The 16,067-nt window shown below is 39.5% G+C and overlaps 1 protein-coding gene across 2 annotated transcripts in view; it reads right to left on the bottom strand.

Annotated features, from left to right (window-relative positions):
- Positions 1 to 16,067, bottom strand: part of CSMD3 (CUB and Sushi multiple domains 3) — a 1,174,472-nt gene that overhangs the window by 1,043,284 nt on the left and 115,121 nt on the right. For both annotated transcript variants that reach the window (XM_037892097.2, XM_043539165.1), the window contains exon 2: positions 6,927 to 7,149. In XM_037892097.2, coding sequence (XP_037748025.1) covers positions 6,927 to 7,149 — 223 coding nt within the window. The remainder of the gene's footprint in view (positions 1 to 6,926; positions 7,150 to 16,067) is intronic.

Raw genomic sequence — 16,067 nt, 5'->3', positions numbered from 1 at the left:
TTTCACTGTCATCCCATAAGTCAGTTTCTCACCAAAATACTCCCAAGACTATAACTCATTTGTTGCACGCTGCTGTTCTTTGGGCTTTATGTATATGGTCATAGTCATCAGCACATTAATGCAGAAATAACACTGAAGCAGTAAACAGTCTCCAAAATGCAAAAGTGAGCTGTCTTTATAAACAGATTGTTTGCTTGAAAACTAAGGTTTAATTTCTTGGATAATGTTAATACTTTTTTTTAAAATGCCGATTTGCCATGGTTTTCTGTTACATTTATTTTAGTTTCAATTGTTTTTTTGTTTCTTTTAAACCACTGCTCATAGGCTCCAGCTTCCAACTTTCCCATGGGGTGCTCAACCCCAGGCCCTGCCCCCACTCCACTCCTTCTCCTAAGCCCCCACCCCACCCTGCCTCTTCCCGTCTTAGCCCCAACTCTTCCCACCTAGTTTCACTCCCCTGCCCTGAGTGCGCCCCGTCCCTGATGCTTCCCCTCCCTCCCAGGCCTCCTGCACACAGCGGAACAGCTGATTATGGTGGATGGGAGGGCGATGAGTTGATCTGCGGGGCTGCTGGCAGGAGGGAGGTGCTGGGGGTACAGGAGGAGTTTGGCTGCAGTTGGGTGCTAAGCACCGGCAAATTTTTTTTCAATGGATGCTCCAGCCCTGGAGCACCCATGGAGTCAGTGCCTATGCCACTGCTTTGCTTTGTGTTTACTGCTGCATGACTTTCTTCTTGTTCAGACTATTTGCTGCATTCTCTATATATAAGTTTACATCCATGTTCTATTTGTATTTTGTTCTCAGTTTACGTTACCTTGTTCTTTTGTTTGTATTCATTTTGTTCTTTTATAACTTTGTCTCATTTTCCCTCTTGTTTGCTTGCTTGCTTGTTTTAAATTGCCATTTTTCTCTTTGTGTTGGTCTTTGATCTTTCTTTTCCATTTTTTTAATCTCTTCACTGATCTATGACTGGTGCTTTGTACTTCTTTACTTTCTGTATTTTTGTGAAGGAACAATATCAGACTGTTTTGTTCTTTGGTCTCTGAATCCCCACAGGTTATTCCTTCCTTTCTTCACTCCTTCCTTCCAAACAGTGGACAAAGCTAGAGCACCGTATGAATCAGTTCAAAGGCAAAAAAATCAATGACTAAGTGCTCAGCAGTTCAAAGGTGCTTCCAAAGTGCCGAGTCCCTAATTTACTCCTAATCAACTCACACTGTTTCTGCTCTGCTTGCCAACTTAGACAGAGGAGCAGTGAAGAGAGGGGAAAAAAAAAACACCTGTATCTTCTCCATAATAAATATGTTATTTTAGAGAATCCCAAGAGCTACAGTAGCCTCTGATAGTAATGGAAACTTTCCAAGATTCAGTAAGATCCATCACCTCTAAATTGACAACTAGTGGTCTACATCAAGCTCCAAAAGAAGCTACAATAAGTTTCCATTATCCAAACAGGTGAGTGCAGAAGGGAACTTTTGTAATTTAAGTTGTCAGAGCTGCTCAGTAACTAAGTTGTAAATGATTGCAGATGCTCCTTTTAATATGGTCTTTGGGTTCTGCTATCCTTCTGGCAGGCAAATGAAAATAATTATGGGGACTTTGTTGATGGTGGATTTAATATTCTGACAACCCTATAATAACTTTCCAGATTTTTTTCTACATTTCACTCTGGGAAATTAAAATTGTCAATATTAATATAATCAGACCTGCCTCCCTTCCCCCTCACCCCTTTTCCCACATGCACACAGGTATCAATCCCAGGTTCCTTGCCCAGCCAATCCCAGTCTCCCCCAGCTCCTCATCTGATGTCAGTCTCCCCGAATCCCTAGTGAATCTCAGTCGCTCCGTGGTTTCCAGTCCCAGTCCAGTCTTCTTACCCAGCAATTCCCAGTCTTCCTCCCTCTAGAGCTTTTCAGTTCTAGTTGTCTTTCCTTTCTCCCCCTGGGACAAGGAGCCTAAATCTACTCCCTCACCCCACCCCATCTTCAATTTTTGTCCCCTCTGCATTCAAATTAGGCACTTTCCTCCTCCATACTGGCTGGGCATCAGTGGACTGGGTGGGGGATGGGGGTCACTGAGAGCACAGTAGAGTTTCCCTGCTCTCATTGCCGGCATGCCCAGTGCAGATGACCTCTTTGGGGAGTTTAGCTGCTAAAATTAAGAATTCTGTACTGAGCAAGTACCAACTGATTTTTCAAAGGCGTATAACTTGGTCAGATTTGGATTCATTTCCCCAGGGATGACAAAAAACACATTCTTAACACAAAGGCCACTTGCCTGCCAAATTTCAAGTCCCTGCTTCAAAGAATTGGGTGCAGGAGCTTTTCAAAGCAAGGGTCACCAGAAGTTGTTACAATGGGGAAAATAATACGTTTTACTTTGGCCTTGCTTTTGGAAATGACTGAACTATTTTGGTCAAAGTTTTCTTCTCTCCAAAAGTTCAGAGTGAGGGAGATATCCAGCATGGACAATTTCAAGCCAAATGGTTAAAATTTGGCAAAGTTATAAGCAACTGAATAAAGAGCCTTATAATGGGAAGTGCTGGGCAACCTTAATATTGGGTGCTGCTTCCAACCCCTGCCTATTATTTAAAGAAGACCATTTGCAAAATGCCATATTCAAACCTGATTTAAAGTTTTCTTCTTTGGAGTCACTGATTTCAGTATTCAAATATACTGTAATGCTGAAAGCTCACTGAAGCAGGTGGGTGTAATAACTGCTCTTTATTTAGGATAAGTGTAAAAAAAACTCCTTTACACAAAGACAATAGGAGCCACCATCCAAAACTCAGGCCACATGCAAGGCTGGAGTAGGAGATGAGCCAGTCAGTCTGAATGGTTTTTCTCTGGGTCTGAATGCAAATACATGGGGTTGGAGATTGTTGGATGGAACTGCGTATGTGAGAGAAGCTTTGGAGTTGATTGCTGTCTGGAAAGAGGTTTGGGACTGTTAGCAAAAGAATGGCCTCCTGTTTTCATTGCTATTGTATTCAAGGAAAGAGTCCTTTCTATACATTCTTTGTAAATAAAGAGGACTGTATCAGTGAAATATCTGACACTATCATCAAGTGTCCTCCTAAGGGAAACAACTCGCAAAAACCTGGATTTTGGCTAACTGCTCAGATCAAAAAGGAGAAACAATACTTTCATTGTGCAACTGCAGTCCTTTATAGAGGACTCAAAAATATATTATCTTGAGAGATATTAAATGGATTTTATTCATTTCACAGCCTTAAATTTTTCATGTACATTGAATATATACTCAGGCAATTTTCTCTCTCTACAGTTTGACATAAAAATACTCAAACATCTTGGAGCCCATACAATAAAAAACAATAGAATGTGACACCTCCCATACTTTCCTACTGTTATTACTCAACATCTATATGGATCCAAGCCAGTTAAAGCTAACTAATGACGTGAAAACAATTGCTTAGGTGTGCTAATGGCTGCAAATTTTGAACAAGCCTAGGACTGGAAAAAAAGCATAAAATACAAAGCTGGATAAGGTTTGGGATTCTGGAATGTTGGTTCACTAGTGGTGACTTTGCCCCACAACGCATATGAACAAAGTCTGGGGACATAAAGAAGTTATTTTACGACAAGGACTGCAGCTCAAAAAAATATATAAATTAATGATAGAAGAGTGATTTGGCTCTTATGGCTTGTCTACATGGAGAAGTTTTGCCAGTTATATGCATCCAGTATCCACAATCTTTTAATGTTTTCTTCTACTTCTTCCCATAATAACCACCTTTGTGCCTCTCCTCTCCCTGCTCCTTTATCAGTCCTTGTAGTACAAATTTAAACTTTAAGCTTCTAAGGGTAGACAACTGTTTTTTTTCTTCTGTAAAGCACTATGCTCATTTATGACACTGTAGAAATTACTAATAAGTAATCATTCAGGTCTCAAATAAGACAGACCTTATTGACTCTATCCTTCATATTAGCAAACCTACACCTTCTTCAGAGAATGCACCTGATTTCCTCAGCCTCAGGGAGAGCCTCAAAACTGGATTGGAGCTAAATACTTGTATTGTCTGCAAGCAGTGATACAACATGAAGTATAAAAGCAGCTGTGGGAATACAAAGAGAGGCCAAACAGTCAATTATGCATGATGCACCATCCAGTCCCCAACTGGATAATAATCGAGTGACAGAGAGCATTCATCCTCACAAAAATCTGAGATGGAGAATTTGTTCTGACCTAATTTTCTTTTTGTGACATTATTGCATTTTCTTTGTGAAGGACGTGTGTTAGTACAATGATTATAATAAATAAAATCAACATTTACATAGCCTGGGCCCTACCAAATTCATGGTAAATTTTGGTCAATTTCATGGTCACAGGATTTTAAAAATAATAAATTTCACAGTTTGATACTTAAATCTGAAATTTCATGGTGTTATAACTGGGGAAATCCCAACCATAAGGGTGCTTTGGGGGTGACACAAGTCTATTGTAGGGTGGTTGTGGTATTGGCACCCTTACTTCTGCACTGTTGCTGGCAACTGAGCTGCCTTCAGAGCTGGGTGCCCACACCGCCCCAGCCAGTCCAAGACCCCTTTAACTCCAGAGTGCCAGGGTGCTGGGCCTGGAGCCGGGGTCGGGCAAGGATGGGGGTTTCCTGGCCAAGGGATTCTACCATATGCCAGGCTCCAGCTGCTGGTCCTGGCAGAGCTATTGAGGGACAGGACTTCCTCTTCCCCTGCAGGGGCCACTCCTTGGGGTGGGTCAGACCCACCTCCAGGAACCTCTCCTGGCTGCTCTGAAGGCAGTACCACTGCCAACAGCAGTGCAGAAAGAAGGGTGGCATGGTATGGTATTGTCACTTTTACTTCTGGGCTGCTGTTGGCTGCAGCAATGCCTTCGGAGCTGGGTGGCCAGCCAGCGTCCACCACTCTCCAGCCGCTAAACTCTGATGGCAGCATAGAAGTAAACATGGCAATGAAACCCCCCCGCCACAATAGCCTTGTGGCTCCCACAGCCCACCTTTGGATTGGGACCCCAAGTTTGAGAAACGCTGACAGTACAAGATATTTACCATACCCAGAGGTCCAAGTCAGTGCAAAGATAGAATCATAGGACAGGAAGGGACCTAGAGAGATCATCCAGTCCTCTTCACTCATGGCAGGACTAGGTATTATCTAGACCAACCCCTGACAGGTGTTTGTCTAACCTGCTCCTAAAAATCTCCAATGATGGAGATACTACAACCTCCCTAGGCAATTTATTCCAGTGCTTAACCACCCTGACAGTTAGGAAGTTTTTTCTAATCTCCAACCTAAATTTCCCTTGCTGCAATTTAAGCCCATTGCTTCTTGTCCTATCCTCAGAGGTTAAGAAGAACCATTCTTCTCCCTCCTCCTCCTAACAACCCTTTATGTATTTGAAAACTGTTATGTCATGTCTCAGTCTTCTCTTTTCCAGACTGAACACACACAATTTTTATAATCTTCCCTCATAGGTCATGTCTTCTAGACCTTTAATCATTTTTGTTTCTCTTCTCTGGACTTTCTCCAATTTGTCCACATCTTTCCTGAAATGTGGCATCCAGAACTGGACACAATACTCCAGTTGAGGCCTATTCAGCATGGAGTAGAGTGGAAGAATTACTTCTTGTGTCTTGCTTATAACACTCCTGCTAAGAAATCCCAGAATGATGTTCCCTTTTTTTGCAACAGTGTTACACTGTTGATTCATATTTAGCTTGTGGTCCACTATGACCCCCAGATCCCTTTCTGCAGTACTCCTTCCTAGGCAGTCATTTCCCATTTTATATGTCTGCAACTGATTGTTCCTTCCTAAGCGGAGTATTTTGCATTTGTCTTTATTGAATTTCATCCTATTTACTTCAGACCATTTCTCCAGTTTGTCCAGATCATTCTGAATTTTAATCCTATCCTCCAAAGCACTTGCAACCTCTCCCAGCTTGGTATCATCCACAAACTTTATAAGTGTACTCTCTATGCCATTATCTAAATTATTGATGAATATAGTGAACAGAGCCGGACCCAGAACTGATCCCTGCAGGATTCCACTCGTTATGCCTTTCCAGCATGACTGTGAACCACTGATAACTACTCTCTGGGAATGGTTTTCCAACCAGTTTTGCACCCATCTTTCAGTAGCTCCATCTAGATTGTATTTCCCTAGTTTGTTTATGAGAACATCATGCGAGACAGTGTCAAAAGCTTTACTAAAGTCAAGATATATCATGTCTACCGCTTCGCCCCATCCAGAAGGCTTGTTACCCTGTCAAAGAAAGCTATCAGATTTGTTCTTGACAAATCCATGCTAACCGTTACTTATCACCTTATTATCTTCTAGATGTTTACAAATTGATTTTATTTGCTCCATTATCTTTCCGGGTACAGAAGTTAAGCAGAAGTTATGTGTGAGAATAAGGTAAAAGGGGTTTGCTCTTAATGAGAATGCAGATGAACTCCTGCAACAAGGTAAAATATCGCAATAGAATCCTTTTTTTTTCTTTTTCTTTTTCTTTTTTTTTTTTTTTAAATTCATGCATCTTTCAAACTCATCCCCTTTACAGTATGGAAGCACCTGGTGCATGCTACTGGAACATATTTTGGTGAACATCTCTTTGGAAGCTCCAAAACTTACTGACTGAACTTTGTACACAGCCCAGGGGTAAAAGCGAGCTGATAAATATCAGTTTGAACAATGAGAAAAACCTCTATAGATTTAAAAAAACAACAACAAATTTGCTATTATTGCTACAAATATTTATCTATTTCCTTTAAACAAATGTGGTGGCACACCTCATAGAATCTATACAATGTCTAGTCTGAGTAAGAGATACAGTAAAGAGACACACTTCAAAGACCTTAGTTTTGATCTTGTTAAATACATTTAAAGCAGCAATAGAAAAATTACATTTCCATAGGGTAGTGTTCATCATTTACCTTGTCCTAAAGTTTGCAGGATGAGGGTGTCCATCATATAATGATAAATAATCATACTCCTCTTCTAGAGCAAAAGACTGAAAGACAATCTGTATTCTGTTTCGTTCTTCTGCTATTATTACCCATGTACAGTTTGCACCATTTGGATATCCATATGGGAAGCCAGGACTTTCTATAGTGCCATTAAGACCTTTTAAAGTTCCACCACAGGTATAAATAAACCCTGAAAGAAGAGAAAAGAGTAGATTAATAACACGCTAACAAAGACATACAGTAAAATATGCCAATGGAATTCATGGTCTCTATTAATCAGCAAAATAAATTATTATGACATGTAATTGTCCTATGCTATCTTAGAAGTGACAAAGCTTAGAATATCATTACCATGTACTGTAGAAAGATACATATAATGAAGTCAAATGTCATACAAGCAATATGGAAGGCTCTGGACAACATTTTATAGCAACTATACAGAAATGTGATGTTTTTTTTTTCCCAACATCTTCTAAGGAAGTTGCTTGTCCATGATTCCTGGCAAAAGGCAAATTTTTGAAGCAGCCAAACAGCAGAAAATTAATGTTCAAGAGGGGAAAACAGTGCAGATTCCCTCACAGCTAATGTTATCATTGAAAAGAAGCTATATCATTATTAAGATGATGAGTTTGGGTAGAATCTTGAATGAAGGGGTAGCAAGCTGCATGTGACTTCATTCAGAAGAGACTGAGATTGTGTCAGGAGGCAGAAAAACTGAAATTAGTTAGTCTCTAAGGTGCCACAAGTACTCCTTTTCTTTTTGCGAATACAGGCTAACACGGCTGCTACTCTGAAACCTGAAATTATATTTGCTCTCCTGTCAGAGGAACTGTGACCACAGTTTGTAATACAGATGCATATTAGGTATAAGATTCTAAGCTCTTGGGCATCAAAATGATGACTGGTCAGGAGTATTTTTTTCCATGAGAGACTAATACAATATTCTTTCTCCAATGATATATGTGTCACCTTCAAATTAGGTTATTGTAATTAACTTTTGGGGGGGCTGTTCCAAAACTAAAGCTAGCATAGAATGTCTCGATCTGGTTGTTAAGTGGATTTTTCCATTGGGAGTACATGATATCAGAGCATAAGGAACTGCATTGGCTGCTAATAGGTTTCTGGGTTGAACTCAGAGTATTACTATTAACTAAGAAAAGTTCACAGCCTGATTACCTGAGAGATTACCACTCTTCTTGTGCCAGACTGCCACAGCTAAGGCACTTGAGTTGGTCCGCCTTTATTATAAGAGGAAAGGGGCTGCTAGCAGAGTATCATGCATGAGGAGTCCTTCATTTTGGAATTCACTCCTGCATCTCCTTAGTCCAGATCAATTACAAATTAGATTTGTTAGCCCTCCTGGTATCCTCCTAAATCCATCTCCCCGCTCCCTTTCCCCAGGATTTGGGATCAGGTTAAGCGGAGAGTCATAGAGCCATGTGCATTATGGTTTAGTTTTATTTTCTTATATTTGCTGGAAGATATTTAATGTCTCAAAGTGGGATGAGCTACACTTAATATATTTATATTATATTGTGATTAACTGTATTGTGTATTTTCAATGTATGTAATGTTGCTCAGTAAATAGGATTTGTTCATATTTTGGCATTTATAAATCTAAGTATTGAGATACACAGCTCACATACATATGATTTAACTCATTAAATAATTTTTCTCTCAAGCATGCATGTCGACAAGCATGTGTGTCCATCCCTTCCTCTGAAGCATTATGCAGAAATCTTCTACAAAGATCATGTGATCATCCCATAAAATACATTTCCCTGGGGTTAGTAGTGGGAAAAACAGATTCAGTTTCTTCCCATCTTCTATGTCTAAGTTTACCTCCCTCACTGCTAGATAGAAGCTGGCACTTATGGAACTCCTTTTATTACTATTTTACTTTGCATAGCACCATACCATAGGTGTACAACACCAAAAGAAAGGGAAAGCTCCTCTGTGGAAGGCATTTTGGAATTGCCTTGTCTGGTCTTACAGTCACACCATATGAGGTTTACCAACTGCTGTAAATTAGATCAGAGGATTCATTTTCATGTCACATTTGCCTGCTCACTTTCAGCTGTCAGCAGCTTCCATTGTCAGAAGAGTCTGCTTTACTTATCTCTTCCTGCATCTCTGCCTCATCAACTCGATCTATTTTTAAATCTCATCTGAAAATGATCTTTTATTATTTAACTCAGACTGCATAATTTACCTCTCTAAAAACTTTTGGGATATAGTTTGAATGGAAAAGACTCCACCAAATAAAGCTGAATTATTTACTAGTTATGTGCTACAGAATCCCGGATGAAATTCACAAAGATCCAGGAGAAGCACAACCTTCTCAGTAACAAGTTTTCTAAAATCTTCATCAGTTTAAGCTTTTCTAACATTGCATCTATATGGGAACTCCATCTTTGAACACAATAGAGGAAGAACATGATGGAGAGCTGCACCTAGCTTTTTCTACTTGTTTTGGGCCAGCTCTAATAATATAGACGAATACATTCGGTTAAAAACAGTAGCAGATTTTAGCAAACATTCTGAAGCTGCACAGAAGTTCATTGTGGAAGGAAAAGAACAGCTACTCCCCTCCCTACCCAAATAGGTGAGCCTTGACTTTGCCTCCTCAACTTGCACTAGGTACGAGGTTGTTGAAGATTATTTTCAGCCCCTTCTCCAAAGCAAAAAAGTGGGAACAAGAGAGGATTGAAGTGTGGCCCAAAGTCATCATTCAGTCCCTAGTCTGCTCCTGAGACACTGCCACTATGTGCTGCCCCTTGCTTAGAGATAGCATATATGTTGTCCAATTTCTTTAACATTATTTTGCTTATTAAATACAGTATAAAGATATACAGGATATGATGAAAAAATCTGTATCTAAACAGGAGATTAAAGTTATCATATTCTAAATGAGGATTTAACTGAAGAGAAACAATGAAATATCATGTAAGATTAAGTGACAGTTAATACTGAACATAACATTATTTATATTGGGCCTCATTCTGCTTGTATTTTCATCTTTTAAGAATCTACTTTTTCTTCTACATATACATCTATTCTTCCCTCATCCAAGTCCTAATGTAATTATTCATATTTTGCAAAATGGTGTAATTCTATATTCTCTTTCAGAGAGAGTTAATGGTTACCAGAATGGTAATGTACATTGTGTCATAAGACATTTATTCAGTTCTGGAGCATCAAAAACAAAACTGAAGTTTGATTTTGACTAGTTATGCTTTTTTGACCTTTAATATGAGAACATGTCAATGGAATCTATACACCAACTCCTTTAATCTCTGCATTCAGATAATTCATTCTGTAATACTTCTTTACTTGAACTCTTCAACTCTGATAGTCTAACTTGGAAATATTCAACATACAATACAAGGTTATTTAATAACTGGCTCTCATTAGATGTTAAAAACATCTAAATTATTTACATAAGACATAATTAGTGATGAGATAACACTTAGCACTTTTGTATTGTGGTCTTTTTCATCTGTAGATCTCAGAACTGCACACAGAATTCAAAATGTAAGTATTAGTTGCAAATTATTTCATTCTCATTTCAAGAGAACGGTGTCTCAGACTAGAAAGTCTGCAAAAGGTAAAAGTAAAAAGTGAAGTATTCACTTAATTAAATGTGAAAATGAATATAATCAGAACAATATGCCCTTATTTATTTCTATTAAATTCAGTTTATTTATTCTGATTCTAACTTTTCAATTTGCAAAAGATTGTTTGCATTGACCATGTTTAATTACATTGTCAAAACATGGTTGATGCACTTCACGGAGCACTGTTCTTGCTCTCGCCACCTTTGCAAGTTCCCTCTCCCTTCCCTCATTAAACATCTGTCATTCACATATGCTTCCTCAGATAATCATTTCATTTCTTCTACAGTATTCAGTCTGTCAAACTCTGACTTCTCCAGTGCTGTCAGCGTTGTCCTCCTATTCTTGATTGTCCTCCATTCTGTTGGCTCCATGGTCATAGTCTTCTTCAATTCTGCCCTCTCCCCTACACTTGAATCTTTCATTCCCCTCTCTTAAGACAACATGTGCTTACTCCACACCTATGCTCTTCCTGTTCCTGAAGATGCAATAACTACTCTAACTTTGCCCACTACAAGATTCTTTTCTTTTTCAGTTTTGCCCTGTTCCTAGCCAAAAAATGTGTTCTCTCTCTTTCTCTCTCACATACACGCGCACGTACGCACATGCGCACAAAGTTGCCTTGCCTTCCAAGAACTGCTCTTTTGCTTAACCAGTTTTATAGCGGCATCCAGTGTAATAACATGTGGTCAATTCAGTAACATTGATTACCAAACACCAAGAACAAAACAGTTGCTAACTAAATTAGTGATCCTAAACACAAAATCTTCTCTGTCTCCTTTTACTGCTAGATCTGTACCCAGAATATTGCCACATTAATGTTGGGACAGAATTGAGCCTATTCAGTAGCACATGAGCTCTCCACATGCCTCTGATTTCTTCTCATATATGCCCTCCTTTATCCCAGTCTTTATGGTTAAGGTCTCTTTACATCTGTAATACACATCCCTATCCCTCCAACCTCTTTCTTATCTCCAGCTTCTCACTCTTTCCTCTGTCTCATTACCATCCATCTTCATACACACATTGTGCTTCCTGTCCTTAAAACCTCCCTCAGTCACATCATCCTTATTCCACTGCATCACCTTACAGCTCTTTCCAAAATCTGTCTACTCACAGAACCAAAATTCCATTCCCAAAACTCTGATCCTCTTCAGTCTAGCTTCCACCCCCTTTACTCAACCAACTGTACTTCTCCTTGCCATGGCTAAGCAGCACTGTTCCATACTCTGTCTTTGGTCTCTCTATTGCCTTTGACAACGTGGACCAATCCCTTCTTCTCAAGGATCATCTCTTCAATTAATTTCAGTGTGACTACTCTTCTGAGTCTCCTCCTACCCCTTTGAAAACTCCTTCAGTGCCACTTTCAATAATTCTTCTTTCTCCCTCCTTCCATGTTGGTGGTGTTCATGTATCAATGCTTGTTCCTCTCCTCCCCCACCCCCCTACACTTACTTCTTAGGTGTTCTCACTTGCTTCCATGGTTTCAGCTAACACCTTTACACAGATGTGCCATAAATCTAGCTTTATGGCTGAAATTGGATCTCAGCACTTACACGTCAGTGACAGCTGCCTTAGAGAAAGAAATCCATCCCATTCTGTCTATCTCATCTCCTCTCTCTCCATGGATGACCCACTACCTTTTCAAAATAAATCTCTCATCTTTCTTACTAAACCACATTTCTCTCTAAGCTTTCCCTTCTTCCCAGTTGCTCTATTAGTTAACTCTCCTGTCCTCCCTTTAATCAGGACATGCAGTCTTTGTGCCCTCTTGGACTCCTCTCTGCTGTTCCTCCCTCCCCATAACACATACTCTCACCAAGCCCAGTTACCTTCTCTTTGCAACATCTTGAAATCAACCCATTTTCTCTGATTCTATTGCTAAAGACCTGACTCATGCCCTAGTTCTCCTCCATTTTTCCAGAACATTGTGCTATCATAGAAATAAACCTCACTTCCTACCTGTCTTTTTACTGGCTTTCATTCTTCATACCAAGTTCACACTTCAACTCACTGTCAAGGCCCAACCCCTCCCATCTATTTATCAGATTGAATTTCCTCTTCTTCTTTTCTATGTCCTACATTTTGTATTTCCCTTCAGGACTTTCATTGCTTCTTCCCACTTTCAATTCTGCACCTTTTTCGACCATACCCAATGCTTCCATAGTTTCCACCTAAGTAATTCACACAACCTTTCTCCCCTCTTTCAAACCTCTCCTGAAATATCCCTTCTTACAGCTAGCTTTCCACAATGCCAGCAACCTTGTATTTCCAGTATGATGACTGCCCATTTGCAAAAGAAGCCAGGGAAAAGTAAAATCAAATAATATTATCCATTTCGATTCTACAATAATATTCTCCCAAGAGCAATATTTATATATTTTGGAGTTCTTTTCTCTCTTCCTTCCTTCCCTTTTCCTCAGTCACCCTTTCTCTACATTTAAACTAAGCTCTTTGTTCCAGTGGACCTGTCTATTGCTTTTATGGAGCCAATGTAAACGCTGCTAAAATGTCACAGATCCTATGTTTGTAAAATGTAAAAAATAAACTGTTCAGATCTGCTCTTAAAACTTTCAGTAGAGTCAAGATTTTTTAAAATTAGCCACATTGCCTTTTCATTTCATCTTTGTGCCTCAAAGCACTAAAAGTGTTCTTCAATTGTTTTGTTACTCATGGACAAGAAGTGGTGTTGGAGTGTTTCCTCTCTGCAAGCTTATCAGAAATTGCACTAATTTGTTGACATAATAGAATTTCTCTAATAAATAAAACTATATCCAAGAGAAGATTTTTTTTAGGAATTTAGCTTCTAATCTATTATTCATAACCATTTTAAAGCTATAACAAAGACAATTAAGCTCTTCTGAAGATATTGGGCTAAATTTATCCCTCTCGCAGGGAGCAGGGATGAAAGAGGCCAGTTCTGTTCCAGTATTTGTTGGCACTGGCTTAAAATATTGTGGCCAATTCAATGACTTCCTAGAGGAATTCCTATGTGCCCATACTATGAAGTAAAATATCCTCTCCCACCTGATTAGAACCCTATTTGAGAGCAACAGTGCCTTCCAAAGGGGTAAATTCTCCTCTCTGGTTCAATAGACTTAGCTAGCTATTGCTGGTTCCATTTCAAATCATCAGAAGTCTAACACAAGGCTTGATTCACAGATCTGAAGTAGACTCCCTGTACTTCCAACTGAAAGAGATAGGTTCCCCTCAGGTAGACATTCTTCCCTCTCCTATAACTTTTCTATTAGAGAACCAGCACACCACCTTTAGCATATCAGGTTCAAAAGAATTTCAGCGTCTCCCACATGCCCTGTCCCATATCTACGCTGATGCCACCTTTCTTTGGGCCAGATGGCAAGAGGCTTTTCCTCACCTATATAGAGATGGAAGGGTACCCAAGAAGACTCTGCCCCTCCTTGAGGGGCTGTGCAAGACTTCAAAAAAGAAGGTCTCTGTATTCTGAGAAGCACAGGAACTGCTCACTCCTACTCCACCCCAGGAAGGAGGAGGCTGAAAAAGGGGCCAGAAAGGAGCCTCCATCCTCCCTACAAATCCTTATTCACCAGAACTACTCTGAATTAGAGTTGTGTGAATAATGGATTTTTTGATTTTCTGACAATTCTGAAAAATAATTACCCTCATCCCCATTTTGGTCAGACAAAAGGTTTTGCTTTGACAAAAATCAAAAGATTTTGTCTTGATCTTAACCATTTTTTAAATGTTTTTGATTTTTTTAAAATATAATGAAATGAATTTGTGAAACAATGTCATTTCAAACTGACAAATCAAAGTATTTCATTTAGACAAAATGTTGAAATAAAATGTTTGTTTTATTTGTGTCAGTTTTCCTAAATTGCTTAGGTTGGAGGGGAAAAAAACCCTTAAAATTTTCAGAAAAAATCCAGTCTTCCACTGCTTTCCCTTCCACTTCCTTTTCTCCCTATACTCAGAGGGACATTAATGAGCCACTTCACTTTGAATGGTCCCTTGAAATATGTGTTAAGAATTTATGCTAAATAAATTTTTCCACCTTGTATTTCACTGTGATGCTCTGAGTAGGGGCTAGTCTACACTAGGAATGCTACATTGGCACAGCTGCACTGATGCAGCCGTGTTGCTGTAGCGCATCTGGTGAAGACACTCTGTGCCGACAGGAGAGAGATCTCCCATCAGCATAATAACTCCACCTCTACCAGAGGCAGTAGCTATGTCAGTGGGAGAAGCTCTACTCTGCACCCAGCTCAACTCTGAATTAGAAAGAGTCATAATAATCCAAAATGTTAAATCTGTGAAAAATGGTAAAGATTTTACCTGTTTTTCAGGGGTCTAAATGGACCTTTTTATGTTTGTCGGGAGGGAAGGGGGGGAGACTTGCAATTTATTTATTTTATTTATTTATTTATTTTTTAATTGAAACCATTGCTGACTTTTTCAGTGACTGAAAACTGGGGTCTCAGTAAACAAAAAGTGTCAACAAGTTTTATGATGTATACAAATATAAATATCAATAAAATTGTCATGAGACATATTTTTCATAAGAAACTATTTTTCATTTCAGAAGAAAGCCCTTTTCAACAACAACAAAAACAACAACAAACCTGTTGTTTGAAAAATGTCACCTACTTCTTTTACTATTCCAGACATGTGAAAAGCTTAAATCAGCTGTTACTGCCAGAGAAAGATGGTCACCTATTTCTCCCTGAAAATACCCACCTCCCACCTCCTCTACACAGTCACATTATACTGGCCCTAGTCATCCGTTCAGGACTTAGTACTCTTTTTCTGTTCTGTTTAGATTCTAACTGTTCCCCAACCGCCATGAGATGAAATCCAGCCCCCCAAAGAAGTCAGTGGCAAAACTCCCAGCCTTTCATCCCTGGTGTCTAAGCATCCTTCATTCCTAGAGAATTTCAGAATTTCTTCCCCATTTCCCACATATATTTTTCGCCTGTCTTTTGGATCAGAGACCCACTGTTCCAAATAGTCGCCTACTTCTTCATATTAATGGCGAAGTGTAATCTTGCTATTGTGGCTAACATCTGGGTGACAGAACTAGACATAAAAATAAGCCAGGGCATTTGGAATCTCATCACACAGAACATTACAAATCCCCTCTGGGCAAGACAGATTGTAACATATGCTGCCAAATCTGAAGGGGAATCCTGTTATATATGTCTGGGGAGATCGTAGATAGGTATTAAATTTTTGGAAAGACGATAAAGATTTGAAATCATGTAGTTGCTGGTCTCAATCTCATTCAGCCCCCTGCGTCTTGCCCCTGGGCATAATAATAGCAACCTTAAACTATGATCTCCCCACTTCAAGAGCTGTAAATCCTGACAGCTGCTTTATTAATGGCCAGAAAAATCCTTCTACTTCTGAAGTGAAGATACCCACTACAATTGAACATCTACAATTTGTGACAGGGTCGGGCCAGATGGCTACAGGAGAAGGCAGATAGAAGGCCTAATAGAAGGCAGATATATTAGCC

The sequence above is a fragment of the Chelonia mydas genome, chromosome 2, assembly GCF_015237465.2.
Source record: "Chelonia mydas isolate rCheMyd1 chromosome 2, rCheMyd1.pri.v2, whole genome shotgun sequence".
Taxonomy (NCBI): Eukaryota; Metazoa; Chordata; order Testudines; family Cheloniidae; genus Chelonia; species Chelonia mydas.
The sequence above is the reverse complement of the archived record's forward strand: the minus strand, read 5'-3'. Positions and strand labels throughout refer to the sequence as shown.